The 14,651-nt window shown below is 43.2% G+C and overlaps 1 protein-coding gene across 2 annotated transcripts in view; it reads right to left on the minus strand.

Moving 5' to 3' along the window:
* Positions 1–14,651, minus strand: part of adam11 (ADAM metallopeptidase domain 11) — a 140,530-nt gene that overhangs the window by 30,029 nt on the left and 95,850 nt on the right. For both annotated transcript variants that reach the window (XM_033035391.1, XM_033035390.1), the window contains exons 12-15: positions 13,634–13,718; positions 9,405–9,495; positions 6,518–6,569; positions 3,118–3,217 (exon numbers count right to left, since the gene is read on the minus strand). In XM_033035391.1, the coding sequence (XP_032891282.1) occupies positions 3,118–3,217; positions 6,518–6,569; positions 9,405–9,495; positions 13,634–13,718 (328 nt within the window). The remainder of the gene's footprint in view (positions 1–3,117; positions 3,218–6,517; positions 6,570–9,404; positions 9,496–13,633; positions 13,719–14,651) is intronic.

Raw genomic sequence — 14,651 nt, forward strand, 5'->3', positions numbered from 1 at the left:
ATTTTAAACTTTACTTCATAACTAATGTAAGGGGAAAGAATTATATTGTAATTCCTTTTATTCTAACAAGCAGAATAAGCATAGTGAGATAATGTTTAATTGCTGTGTTTGTTTCATGTTGTATCTAGAACAGACTGGTTTATCAGGCTTATCAGGTTTGATAAATATATAGTACTTCCTGTAGAGGGGCTGCTGCTCTCCTGGCTTTAGTGCTGAAGAAACAAAATGGTGCCTCAGAGACAGAGTAAGAAACACACAAAATAACCAGTGGAGTCAAACGGTTTTCTTACCGTGTCGTATCGTGTCGTACCGTGTCGGACGTGTCATACCGTGTCGGACCGTGTCAGACTGTGTTTTACTGTGATTAAACATTCCTGGCCGTGCATGTAAGTTTTGGACATCTTACAAAATAAATCAGTGTTTGTTTAACTTAAACACGGAGTCTAGTGGATAACTGGAATTTATGGGACATTGGTACGACTCACGTAGGCCGTGACTATCAACAGGTACATTCTGTCGTAACAACTAACATATATAGAGCATGGAAATATCTTGCCCAACTTATCCACATTGACCAACATGCCCCATCTACACTAGTCCCACATGCCCGCATCATCATCATCGTTGAAAACATTAGCGACGCGGTGGTGTTGGTTTCCAACGGGAACGGTGACGGACGCACCACAAGCGACTTTGAGTCCTTGAAAAGCGCTACAAATAAAATGTATTATTATTATTATTATTATTTCTGTCCTCCAATTCCTGCGGACTTCCGCCACTGGAAGTACAGGATTTTGATGTGCGTAATTTATCATCATTGCTTACATTGCTATGTACAACAGTGATCGCAACTTCTACTGAAGTGTGGATGGCCGTCGGCTCGCTAGAAGCTCATTCGCCCTTTGACAAGTTTTGTTTTTGGTCCTGCTGGGGGTCCACAAACCCCTCCTCACCAGGCAAACCAGATGGGGGAGACGGTTTAGTCACCGACTATCCGACCATGGAGCGGGTAGCACGGGATTACATGGTACCCGTGGCGGGGGGAACTCCCCCCCGACCTTACCCCGACACATGCCCACGCTTGGCCCATAACCCTCTAAATCTATCCTATCCCTGTACCTGTCCAAATGTCTCTTAAATGTCATGACTGTAAAACAAAAAACAAACTCAATTCAACTCAGAACCTGCCTCAACTACCTCCTCCGGCAACTCATTCCTTATACCCATTACCCTTTGTGTAAAAAGGTTACCCCTCAGGTTCCTATCAAATCTTTCCCCCCTCACCTTAAACCCATGTCTAATATAATTTAAGCAAAATTCTTTAAATCAGAATTTGTAAGTGATTCCATTTATTTACATCTTGAATAGAATATGGTAAAATGAGTTGGATGTTTCAAGATGGTTTGATCCTGAATTTCTTGGTGCTGCTTTGGGGATAAAGTGTGGGATAGCGGGAGAGTCCTTGGATGAAACAGAAGATCGTTCTTCCCCAACTCCAAATACTTTTGTGCTTTTCTCTCAAGATGAAATTTAAAAATACCTCAATACTGGATTTTGGACACTATGTCCCTATAAATCAACCGTACATCAAATAGACTTTCTAGTGATCAATTCCAAATACAACAGTGCTGTGTGAAGCTGGAATGAACAATCCTGGTTGTTGGCGTACAATCCCTGGCTCATAGAGAGGTCAGAGTTATACAGCACGGAAACGGGCCCTTTGGCCCAACTCATCCATGCCGACCATGATGCCCCATCTAAACTGGTCCCATTTGCCTGCATTTGGCTCATATCCACCTAAACCCTTCCTATCCATGTACCTGTCCATGTGGTCTGATGTTTTCCCAGAGGCAGGTGTGCCCTAGAACATTGTTGCAGGAATTTCCTTGTGCATTGTCCTTGGCCCAACCATATTCATCTAGTTGCCTCGAGGAGTATTCATTCTAGGGATGATGCTCTTCCAAGAATGCCCTGAGGTATAGTGTCAGCAGCTGACAGCGATTGTCCCGCCCTGTGTAGTCCCCACTCTAGTCTTCCTGGATGTAAACTCCCTTAACAATGCTTCAAATGTTTCTAATCCTTTTCACAATCTTATGGTGGAGGGTGGGGACTGATTTGGTGGTAACACTAAGCGCATTGTTCACTCGTTTCACTGTCTGTATCCTATCATTTTCACCTCTTCCACAGCCAACAATGGACCATTGTGGGCTCCACCTTTCCCCAGTCATCGGTGTCGGATCTGATTTGTTCTGAACCTTTTCATACCTCTAGTTTCCCTCTCCCCTGACTCTCAGTCTGAAGGAGGGTCTCGATCCGAAGTCACCCATTCCTTTTCTCCAGAGATGCTGCCAGACCCGCTGAGTCACTCCAGCACTTTATGTCCAAGTGCATTGATGCAGGTTGCACCAAACAAGTGCACTGAAAGTAGGTAAAATCCATTTTCGAAGCTTATATGAATGTAACGCTAGTTGAAATGAAGGAAGGATTTAAACCATTGGATCTGTGCAACTAATTGCAATGTGTGCATGTCAGTGTCTTTCTGACTGAAGTTACTGTTACACAAAAACAGTAGCTAACAGCAGTTAAAGGGCAGCATGGCGGTGCAGCAGTAGAGTAGCTGCCTTACAACGCCGGAGACCTAGGTTCGATCCCGACTATGGGTGCTGTCTGTACGAAGTTTGTACGTTCTCTCCATTCTTTGAGATTTTCAGTTTCTTCCCACACTCCAAAGACGCACAGATTTGTAGGTTAATTGGCTGTGGTATAAATGTAAATTATCCCCAGTGTATGTAGGATAGTATTAATGTGCAGGGATCACTGGTCATTGCGGACTCGGTGGGCCGAAGGACCTGTTTCCGTGCTGTATCTCTAAGGTAAAAGTACTGCTGGCACACAAATATATCTCCTACATAGAGAACTGCTACACTGAACGTAACACAATATATCTGACCTGCCAGTAATCAATATGTGTCGGGATTAAAGCCAACTGAAGTGTTTGATCCTCAGTACTAATGACAGTTTACATTCAACAATGATAATAAACAAATGATATTAAACAGGATTCTCACTTCAGAAAGTATTTTTGGCCATAACTTATCATTTATCCAAAGGCCTTACCTTGAGAGGTTTGTTAAAAAGACAGGTGCCACCTCCAGCTTGTAGCAACTGATTATAATCGCTGATGCTGCATCTTGAAAATTTTCTTGGGAGATAGTGCCTAAAAGTACAAACAGGAACAAAATATCATGAACAATGAACTGTACCACAACCCTTGCTTTCTAAATCTACCATCATGGGAATGTGAAAGCCTGTTCAGCATATTAAACAAAAAATCACATTTTGGGATATGAGCAGCATTGGCAAGCTCAGTATTTATTTGTTGTTCATCTCCAACTTGTGTCCATGTTTGTCCCATATCCCACCAAACCTTTCCTATCCATGTACCGGTCCAAATTTCTTTTAAATAGTACCCGCCTCAATTGCTTCCTCCTGCAGCTCGTTCCATATACCCACCATTTTCTTCCTCCATTTAAAAAAAAATCTTAAATTTGTAGCAACTCCTGATCCTCGTGCCTCCATTTGTGTTCACATTGCTGACAATAGCTACTCGTCTACAGTTCACGAGCTAGTACTCAAAGCAACCCAAGAAAAAACATTGCATTTCCTCTTCTTCCCTGAGTTTTGTAGATGCCATTAAAAAGTTTGTAGATGCCATTAAACTATATACATAAAATAATATTTTCAATAATATGGGCCTACCTGGAAAGGAAATAGATACTTTGTATCCTTGCAACAATTGGAGAAAGGTGCGAGCTGGATAATAGGTTGCATTTTGCCACTTAATTACCATTTAGAAACTGCATTTTACAAGTGTGAATCAAAGCAGGGCCAAATTTAGCGTGCACTTGTCTATGATTTATAGCAACCTACACTTAGAAATTGAAAGGTGATTACATAATACAGGATCTAAAGAATGACTTCAACCATAAACCTGCCCAATGCTTTCATTTGCATTGACCCACTTTGTACTGTAGTGTACTTCTGCACTCGAGACACCAAAATCATCATTGTGATTTATTTGACACAGCACTTATAATAAAAGTAATTTTTCTACCTAAAATATAATTAAAAAAAATATTGGTTCCATCTGAGCAAAATATTTGAAATATTTTGCTGCATTGGAAATAAAAGAGGACAGTGGCATAAATAACGATGCAAGACTGTGACTAAACTATTGCTATCAGCAGCACCCTGATCTACTGATTATCAACATTTATCCAATATCAGATTTTAGAGATTTATTGGTAGATAAAGAACATTTGTTTCTTGTGGTCTACTGGACTGACTTTGCCTGAGGGATACAGAGATTAATTTCCTACGTTTTGATTCTGTCTTATGCACCCTTGCATGTTTTCCCTTCTTAAAAATCATTTCCAGAGATTGCATTTTGGCTTGGTGAGGATGGTGGGAGGAGGTGCTTTGTGGTGACACTCCACCCATCCTCAGCATGGAACAGGCAGATGGATATTTGTGCTTTATACAGATTTCATTTTTGCATGTTCATTTGTTCAAAGGGAAGGCGCAGGAGAGAATTTGGCAAAGCAGGAGGCAATGAAAGATATCAGATGGCAGGATACCAAATATTGGTCAGTTGTTTATATAAATATTGGGAGTTTGACAGAATGAGAGTAGGACCAGGGGAGTCCGTACACAATGTGTAATTACAATGCTGTGTAATGAACCTGACGATTAGGGAGCTTAAGATGAAGAAACACCTAGGAGGCAGTGATCATAATATGTTAGGATTCAACCTGCTGTTTAATAGAAAAGAGGATACTAAAAGCTTTTACAGATATATAAAGAGTAAACGAGAGGCAAGAGTGAACATTGAACTGCTGGAAAATGAAGCCGGAGTAGTAGTAATGGGGAACAAAGAAATGGCGGATGAACTGAAAATGTATTTGCGTCAGTTTTCGCAGTGGAAGACATCAACAAATTCGAGAGAGTCAGGGGGCAGAAGTGAGTGCAATGCTCTTACTCAGGAGAAGGTGCTTGGGAAGCTGAAAGGTCTGAAGGTGGATAAGTCTCCTGGATCAGATGGACTACACCCCAAGGTTCTGAAAGAGGTACCTGTTGAGATTATGGAGCATTAGTAGTGATCTTTCATGAATCACTGGAGTCAGGAATGGTTCCAGAGAAGTGGAAATTTGCAAATGTAACTTAGCTGTTTCAGAAGGGAGCGAGGCAAAAGAAAGGAAATTATAGGCCAGTTAATCTAATTTCTGCAGTAGGTAATATTTTAGAGTCCATTATTATGGATGAGGCTTCAGGGTACTTGGTAGCATGTGATAAAATAGGCCAAAGCCAGCATATTTTTGTTAAGGGGAGATCTTGCCTGACAAATCTGTTGGAGTTTTTTGAGGGGGAAACAAGCAGGAAAGACAAAGGAGAGTCAGTGGATGCTGTTTACGTGGATGTTCAGAAGGGCTTAATAAAGTGCCACACGTGAGGCTGCTAAACAAGATAGAAGCCCATGGTATTAGAGGAAAGGTACTAGCACGGATAGAAGATTGGCTGGCTGGTAAAAGGCAAGAAGTGGGAATGAAGGGGGGCTTTTCTGGTGACTAGTGGTGTTCCGTAGTAGGAGTCAGTATTGGGATCCGCTACTTTTCACGTTATATGTTAATGATCTGGATGATGGAATTGATGGCTCTGTGGCCAAATTTGTGGATGGTTGAGGATAAGTGGAGGGGCAGGTAGTGTTGAGCAAGCAGAGATGCTGCAGGAGTACTTGGACAAATTTGCAAAGTGGCCAAATGAGTGGCAAATGGAGGAGCATGTAGCAAGGTGTACTCATAGTCTTTGGTAGAAGGAATAAAGGCATAGACTTCTTTCTAAATGGGGATAGGATTCAGAAATCGGAGATGCAAAGGGACTTGGGAGTTCTGGTGCAGTACTCTTGAACGGTTAACGTGCAAGTTGAGTCGGCGGTAAGGGAAGCAAATGCAAAGCAGACATTCATTTCGAGGGAAGACACAAAAAGTGGGACAGGCAGCATCTCTGGAGAGAAGGAATGGGTGATGTTTCGGGTCGAGACCCTTCTTTAGCCAATTCATTTCGAGGGGACCAGAATATAAAAGCAAGGCTATAATGCTGAGGCTTTATAAGGCGCTGGTCAGACCACATTTGGAATATTGAGGGCAGTTTAAGACCCATATCTGAGGAAGGATGTGCTAGTTTTGGAGAAGGTCCAGAAAGGTTCACAAGAATGATCCTGGGATGATTGGGTTTCTCAGAATTAAAGGACATACCTTTATAATGGAGATGAGGAGGAATTTCTTTAGTCAGAGGGTGGTGAATCTGTGGAATTCATTGCCACAGTTGGCTGTGAAGGCCAAGGCATTGGGTATTTTTAAACAGCGGTTCTTGATTGGCACCGCAACACAGATAATGGGGAGACGGCAGGACAATGCGGTTGTGACGGAATAATAGATTAGCTATGATTGACCCATCTTACCCTGTATCCTCCATTATACAACCACGCCAGACATCAGGACACCGGCAATTATCTGTGAATAGAAATAAAACATGGAACAGTTGAAGTGCAGATGCAATGGTTTCGATGTGCAGAATGGCATATGATAAATACATGTTTCATATGATCTGTGAAACATTGCAGCGATTATGATTCAGAAAGATGATGGTACTTTACCTTCTATCAGCCATTAAGTCAATGCCCAATTCTCCAATGTTAAATCTCCTTTGATATAGGCCGCAAGTTGGTTGGAATGGATCTCCAGAATTTTATTTTTCCATCGGAGGGTGATCTTATAGAGGTGTATATGATCATGAGGAGAATGGATAGGTTGAAAGCACAGAGCCTTTTACCCAAGGTAGGGGTATCATGAACCTTAGAGACTACTTTAGCCTTCAGAGATAGAGCGCGGAAATAGGTCCTTCTGCCCACTGAGTCCACGCTGTTCAGCGAGCACTGTCCTACACACGAGCAATTTACAATTTTACCAAGCCAATTAACCTACAAACCTGCAGGTCTTTGGAGTGTGGGAGGAAACCGGAGCACCCGGTGAAAACCCACGCGGTCACAGGGAGAATGTATAAACTCCTTATAGACAGCACCTGTAGTCAGGATGGAGCCCGGTTCTCTGGCACTGTAAAGCAGCAACTCTACCACTGCACCACCGTTCCACCATATGGGTTAAGGTGAGACGGGCAAGATTAAATAGGCACCTGAGGGGCAACATTTTTACTCAAAGGGTGGTGATATATGGAATGAGCTGCCAGAGAAGGTAATTGAGCCAGGTACTATAACAGCATTTAAAGGGCACTTGGATAAGTCCATAGATAGGAAAGGTTTAGAGGGATAGGTGCTACTCAGGCTAATGGGAATAGCCTAGAGGGCATATCTTGGCTGGTATGGACAAGTTGGGCCAAAGGGCCTGTTTTTGTGCTGCATGACTGGATGACTCTATGGAATGAACCTCAGAGGAAATTGAAGCACAATTTGGCATTTCCACCCAAGCAGGATCCTTAGTTCTTGAACCAGGGATTTGGCTCTCTAATTCCAGAGATTAAATTTGGTCAAATGTGCTTCATTTTCAAATGAAAGGTGATGAACATTTCATCACCTTTCAAAGGTCATTTCAAAATTGGTTTAACTATGGCTTGATAACGGCAAAAAAACTTTGGAAAAATGCACCCATCCCAATGCTTAAAATGTGGATCACAAGCATGTCTGAAATGTTACATCTCGAAGATATGAGATTCGACCTAGCAGGAAAATCAGAACAATTCTTAAAGATATGGTCTCCTTTCATCGATTTATTACAAATATAATATGGTGCAACATAACCCTGAAAATTAACCATTTCAGAACTGGGTGAGGGGTGTGGAAAGATATGAAGTAGGTATATCCCTTTTCTTTTCTGCTCTTTTTTTCTTTCTTTTTTTTTTCTGTTTTTCCTTTCTTGTTTTCTCTCTTTTTTTTTACACATCTTTATGGGTTCTTTCTCTCTATCCTTCCACAAACTATCAATTGTTAACTTCTGGGGCTTACACATCACTACTTTCCTTAATCTTTTCTTTTCTCTCTTTTTGTTGCTTCCGTTATTTCTCTATTGTTAAATTTAAAATAAGAAGTTGTACACGAAATGTATTATGTTATATGCCACGGTTTATACGACTGTACATTGCTTCTAATAAAAATATTTAAAAAAAAAAAAAGTGATGAACATAGGAACTAGAAAGTTAATGGTTTTGGGAACTATTTCCTCATACAGAGAAATTCCAATAACATCCAATTATTTGGAAATCCCTTTGGCTCCACAGATTATTTTTGATCTGCTAAATTCATCCTGTAGTTTGTTTTATGCTCCGGATACTAGTATCTGCAATCTCTCTCTATTCAGAAATCCCGATTACTGGGTATTTAGCTCACAGGGTACTGCTTGCTGCACTCCTTTTCAACTTATCCACGTCCCAGTTCTCATGTTCTTTTTCACCTCACTAGGACCTATTTCCTACCCTCCCTTGAAAATGACTGGGACCCTGATTTCAATGCTATCTTTAAACTCATCAGCGACCCAATTCCAACGCTCAGGTTCATCTGACCAGGTCCCTGTTTCCTGCACTACCTTCCAACCTATTGAGTTTCACTAAAAAGGTAATTATAATCCCGCGTAACATCTAAAAAAAATTTAATAGGAATTACTTCTGATAATCCAGAACAGCATCAAAGTCCCAATTACTGTTCTACCTCCTTGCCTTTTCCCCCAAATAATTTCAAGAACCAGTGTCACCCTGAACGGTCCTTTTGAAACGATGGGGCTTTAACGTGTAGATCACAAAGTCCATCATTTTATATAGCAGGATCCTCAGTGTGTTTAACAACGACCTCAGAAGATCTCGGACATGTGCAATGGCACCCAACAATGCTCCATGCTCCATGTACGGATCTCCAGACTCCCTCTCTGCCAATCTCCACACCCTCCACTCCTCCTTCACCTCACTCACTTGTCCCTGGATCTTATGATCCCTGGACATAACCTCTTTCAACGGGATGACAGGGGTTATGGGGAGAATGCAGGAGAATGGGGTTAAGAGGGAAAGATAGATCAGCCATGATTGAATGGCGGAGTTGACTCGAAGGGCTGAATGGCCTAATTTTACTCCTATCACTTATGAACTCATGAACTCTTTCCCTTGCCACCGACCCTGGACCCAACCCAACACGCTCTTACATCTGACTACCACCACGCACCCAAACCTGATGATCAACAGGAAGCCAACACAGAATAGTCCGATCCCGATTCCCCCCCCCCCCCCCACACACAATGACTGGCAACAGTCCGCACACCAACCCCTCTGTTTAACAGCCCTCTACTTACTGGGTCCTGCCTGCTGGGTACTCCACATCATTCCAAGGTTCTGGCCCAAGCTTTGTGCCAGAGCGACACCCATTGCAGCAATATTTCCGTTCTGAAAGAAAGAGCATCAAAGATCAAGTAAAGTACAGCGACAAAAGACATAAGGTGCTGGAGTAACTCAGGGAGCCAGGCAGCATCTCTGGGGAACATGGATAGGTGATATATCAGCCTTCCTCAGGCCACATAATTAATTAATTTGGATCAGGATCAAGCCACATTCTCCAGAGATGCTGCCTGACACTCTAAGTTACTCCAGCACTTTGTGTCTTTTTATAGATTTTTGTAATTGACTTGAAGGATCTCATGACAAGAAGGTTAATTGATGATTTCCCTGTTACCATGAATAGTTGCAGACTGTAATAGACTAGTCAAAGTTAACTAGAATAGGGCTGTTGAGCCAAAACCAAAAAGGCCTAAGGCAGGCAACGCCATTGTAGTGGGAGACTCCATTGTGAGAGGTACGGACAGGGGTTTCTGCGGCAACAGACGGGATGCGAGGATGGTGTGCTGCTTTCCTGGTGCCAGGATCCAGGATGTCACGGACAGAGTGCAGAAAATCCTGAAGGGCGAAGGTGAACATCCGGAAGTGGTAGTGCATGTCGGCACAAACGATGTCGGAAAGAAGGGGATGAATATTCTGCAGCGTGACTTTAGAGAGCTCGGAAAAATGCTGAAAAGCAGGACCTCCAGGGTTGTTATCTCCGGTGTGCTTCCAGTTCCTCGTGCTGGCGAGAGCAGGAACAGGGAGATACGGGACCTGAACGTGTGGCTGAGGAACTGGTGCACGGAGTAGGGATTTAGATTCTTAGATCACTGGGATCTGTTTTGGGGTAAGGGGGAACTGTACAAAAGGGACGGATTGCATCTTAACAGGTGTGGGACCAGCATTCTGGCAGGCAGGTTTGCCACTGCTACACGGGTGGTTTTAAACTGAATAAGGGGGGTGGGGTGTCGAATGGGATAGTGGAGGATGGAGTTAAAGGGAAAGGGTTTCTTAAATGTGTGAGCGTAGAGACAGAGGGGTGTAAAATGAGGGTAGAAGCAATAGGTAGCAAGGTGAAAAGTAAAAGTGGCAGGCAGACAAAACCAGGGCAAAAATCAAAAAGGGCCACTTTTCAACATAATTGTATAAGGGGTAAGAGTGTTGTAAAAACAAGCCTGAAGGCTTTGTGTCTCAATGCAAGGAGCATTCGTAATAAGGTGGATGAGTTGAATGTGCAGATAGCTATTAATGACTATGATATAGTTGGGATCACGGAGACATGGCTCCAGGGTGACCAAGGCTGGGAGCTGAACATCCAGGGATATTCAATATTCAGGAGGGATAGAGAGAAAGGAAAAGGAGGTGGGGTAGCGTTGCTGGTTAGAGAGGAGATTAACGCAATGGAAAGGAAGGACATTAGTTTGGAGGATGTGGAATCGGTATGGGTAGAGCTGCGAAACACTAAGGGGCAGAAAACGCTGGTGGGTGTTGTGTACAGGCCACCTAACAGTAGTAGTGAAGTTGGAGATGGTATCAAACAGGAAATTAGAAATGCGTGCGACAAAGGCAAAACCGTTATAAAGGGTGACTTCAATCTACATATAGATTGGGTGAATCAAATTGGCAGGGGTGCTGAGGAAGAGAATTTCTTGGAATGTATGCGGGATAGTTATCTAAATCAACATGTAGAGGAACCAACGAGAGAGCAGGCTATTTTAGACTGGGTGTTGAGTAATGAGGAAGGGTTAGTTAGCAGTCTTGTTGTACGTGCCCCCTTGGGCAAGAGTGACCATAATATGGTTGAGTTCTTCATTAGGATGGAGAGTGACATTGTTAATTCAGAAACAATGGTTCTGAACTTAAAGAAAGGTAACTTTGAGGGTATGAGACGTGAATTGGCCAAGATTGACTGGCAATTAATTCTAAAAGGGTTGACGGTGGATATGCAATGGAAGACATTTAAAGACTGCATGGATGAACTACAAAAATTATTCATCCCAGTTTGGCAAAAGAATAAATCAGGGAAGGTAGTACATCCGTGGATAACAAGGGAAATCAGGGATAGTATCAAAGCGAAGGATGATGCGTACACATTAGCCAGAAAAAGCAGCATACCGGAGGACTGGGAGAAATTCAGAGACCAGCAGAGGAGGACAAAGGGCTTAATTAGGAAAGGAAAAATAGATTATGAAAGAAAACTGGCAGGGAACATAAAAACTGACTGCAAAAGTTTTTATAGATATGTGAAAAGAAAGAGATTAGTTAAAACAAATGTAGGTCCCTTGCAGTCAGAAACAGGTGAGTTGATCATGGGGAACAAGGATATGGCGGACCAATTGAATAACTACTTTGGTTCCGTCTTCATTAAGGAAGACATAAATAATCTGCCGGAAATAGCAGAGGACTGCGGGTCAAAGGAGTTGGAGGAATTGAGTGAAATCCAGGTTAGCCGGGAAGTGGTGTTGGGTAAATTGAATGGATTAAAGGCCGATAAATCCCCAGGGCCAGATAGGCTGCATCCCAGAGTACTTAAGGAAGTAGCTCCAGAAATAGTGGATGCATTAGTAATAATCTTTCAAAACTCTTTAGATTCTGGAGTAGTTCCTGAGGATTGGCGGGTAGCAAACGTAACCCCACTTTTTAAGAAGGGAGGGAGAGAGAAAACGGGGAATTACAGACCAGTTAGTCTAACATCGGTAGTGGGGAAACTGCTAGAGTCAGTTATTAAAGATGGGATAGCAGCACATTTGGAAAGTGGTGAAATCATTGGCAAAGTCAGCATGGATTTACAAAAGGTAAATCATGTCTGACGAATCTTATAGAATTTTTCGAGGATGTAACTAGTAGCGTGGATAGGGGAGAACCAGTGGATGTGGTGTATCTGGACTTCCAGAAGGCTTTCGACAAGGTCCCACATAAGTGATTAGTATACAAACTTAAAGCACACGGCATTGCGGGTTCAGTATTGATGTGGATAGATAACTGGCTGGCAAACAGGAAGCAAAGAGTAGGAGTAAACGGGTCCTTTTCACAATGGCAGGCAGTGACTAGTGGGGTACCGCAAGGCTCAGTGCTGGGACCCCAGCTATTTACAATATATATTATGATCTGGATGAGGGAATTGAAGGCAATATCTCCAAGTTAGCGGATGACACTAAGCTGGGGGGCAGTGTTAGCTGTGAGGAGGATGCTAGGAGACTGCAAGGTGACTTGGATAGGCTGGGTGAGTGGGCAAATGTTTGGCAGATGCAGTATAATGTGGATAAATGTGAGGTTATCCATTTTGGTGGCAAAAACAGGAAAGCAGACTATTATCTAAATGGTGGCCGACTAGGAAAAGGGGAGATGCAGCGAGACCTGGGTGTCATGGTACACCAGTCATTGAAAGTAGGCATGCAGGTGCAGCAGGCAGTGAAGAAAGCGAATGGTATGTTAACTTTCATAGCAAAAGGATTTGAGTATAGGAGCAGGGAGGTTCTACTGCAGTTGTACAGGGTCTTGGTGAGACCACACCTGGAGTATTGCGTACAGTTTTGGTCTCCAAATCTGAGGAAGGACATTATTGCCATAGAGGGAGTGCAGAGAAGGTTCACCAGACTGATTCCTGGGATGTCAGGACTGTCTTATGAAGAAAGACTGGATAGACTTGGTTTATACTCTCTAGAATTTAGGAGATTGAGAGGGGATCTTATAGAAACTTATAAAATTCTTAAGGGGTTGGACAGGCTAGATGCAGGAAGATTGCTCCCGATGTTGGGGGAGTCCAGGACAAGGGGTCACAGCTTAAGGATAAGGGGGAAATCCTTTAAAACGGAGATGAGAAGAACTTTTTTCACACAGAGAGTGGTGAATCTCTGGAACTCTCTGCCACAGAGGGTAGTCGAGGCCAGTTCATTGGCTATATTTAAGAGGGAGTTAGATGTGGCCCTTGTGGCTAAGGGGATCAGAGGGTATGGAGAGAAGGCAGGTACGGGATACTGAGTTGGATGATCAGCCATGATCATATTGAATGGCGGTGCAGGCTCGAAGGGCCGAATGGCCTACTCCTGCACCTAATTTCTATGTTTCTATGTTTCTAATATGTGTGCTTTGCATTGTATGTTGAATGAACAGTTGGTCCTAATGGTGGTGTAGGGGGGGGGGGGGGGGGGGGGGTGGAGGATTTAAACAAGTCTGCGATAGTAGAACACAAACAAAAGCTTCAAACCTCATTAATGCCTCCTCCTTTAGATAGAGAGCAGATTCCTCCAACGTAGGCCGTTGCACTGTGGCTGGATTGAAATATGCGGCCTCTGGGGACAAGAGAACACAATATTACAGTACTTGAGATTGTCAATGCAGGATAACAACTCATGACATTTTCATTTCTGAAATTAATTTTTATTTGAAAAATTGTTTGAAGAATTTATTTTTAATATATACTAGACTTAACTAGACACACAGGAGGGCTGGTCACCAGCACAATATTCCACCTCTACACCAATTCCAATACTACTCGCCAGTGGGGGGGGGGGGGGGGCTGTCTGTTGCACTAGTATGGGTGTTGCGGGCTGAAGGTACTGGTTTCCAGAGGGCTAGTATAGACATTGTGGGCCGTATGGATGCTTGGGCAGGCATCCAACTGTTGCAACGATTTTAAAAGCCAAGCCAAGGCAAACAATTGGGCTGCAGCCACCTGACAACCAAAATTCATTTTGTGAACACAAACTTGTTAAAAAGGCGAGGCAAACAATTGGGCTGCAGACACCCGACAACCAAAATTCATTTTGTGAACACAAACTTTAAAAAAGTGCTGCAGCCACTTTACAGCCGCATCGAGGGGACTCACCGTGGAGTAGACGTGCGTTCAGTGTTATTCGCAGCTCATAGAGCCGTGACCCTCTCGCTTCCTGGGTCTGGCAGAGACTGAGTGAGGCACGACACTTCCTGGTTTTATAGTCCCTCCCCCTGCCGGCAGCAGGGGCAGCAGAGAGAATGGGGAATTTTGTAAAAACATTAATATGTTTTTCATCGACGGAGAAAATCCTCCGCACTCATACGGCGGAGGGGGGCTCTGAGCGAGGTGGCCAAAAATGACGGCCGTGTGGCGGCGTTCTCTCGGAAATCGCAGCACAGTCGGCCAAATGCGGTCGAGCCAAAAGCGGTCAAGATCAGAGATTTAATAATATAGACATCACATAACGGTGGATAACCTCTCCTTGCATGTGGCGGAAACAAAATTGATA

This window comes from Amblyraja radiata, chromosome 16, assembly GCF_010909765.2.
Source record: "Amblyraja radiata isolate CabotCenter1 chromosome 16, sAmbRad1.1.pri, whole genome shotgun sequence".
Classification (NCBI taxonomy): Eukaryota; Metazoa; Chordata; class Chondrichthyes; order Rajiformes; family Rajidae; genus Amblyraja; species Amblyraja radiata.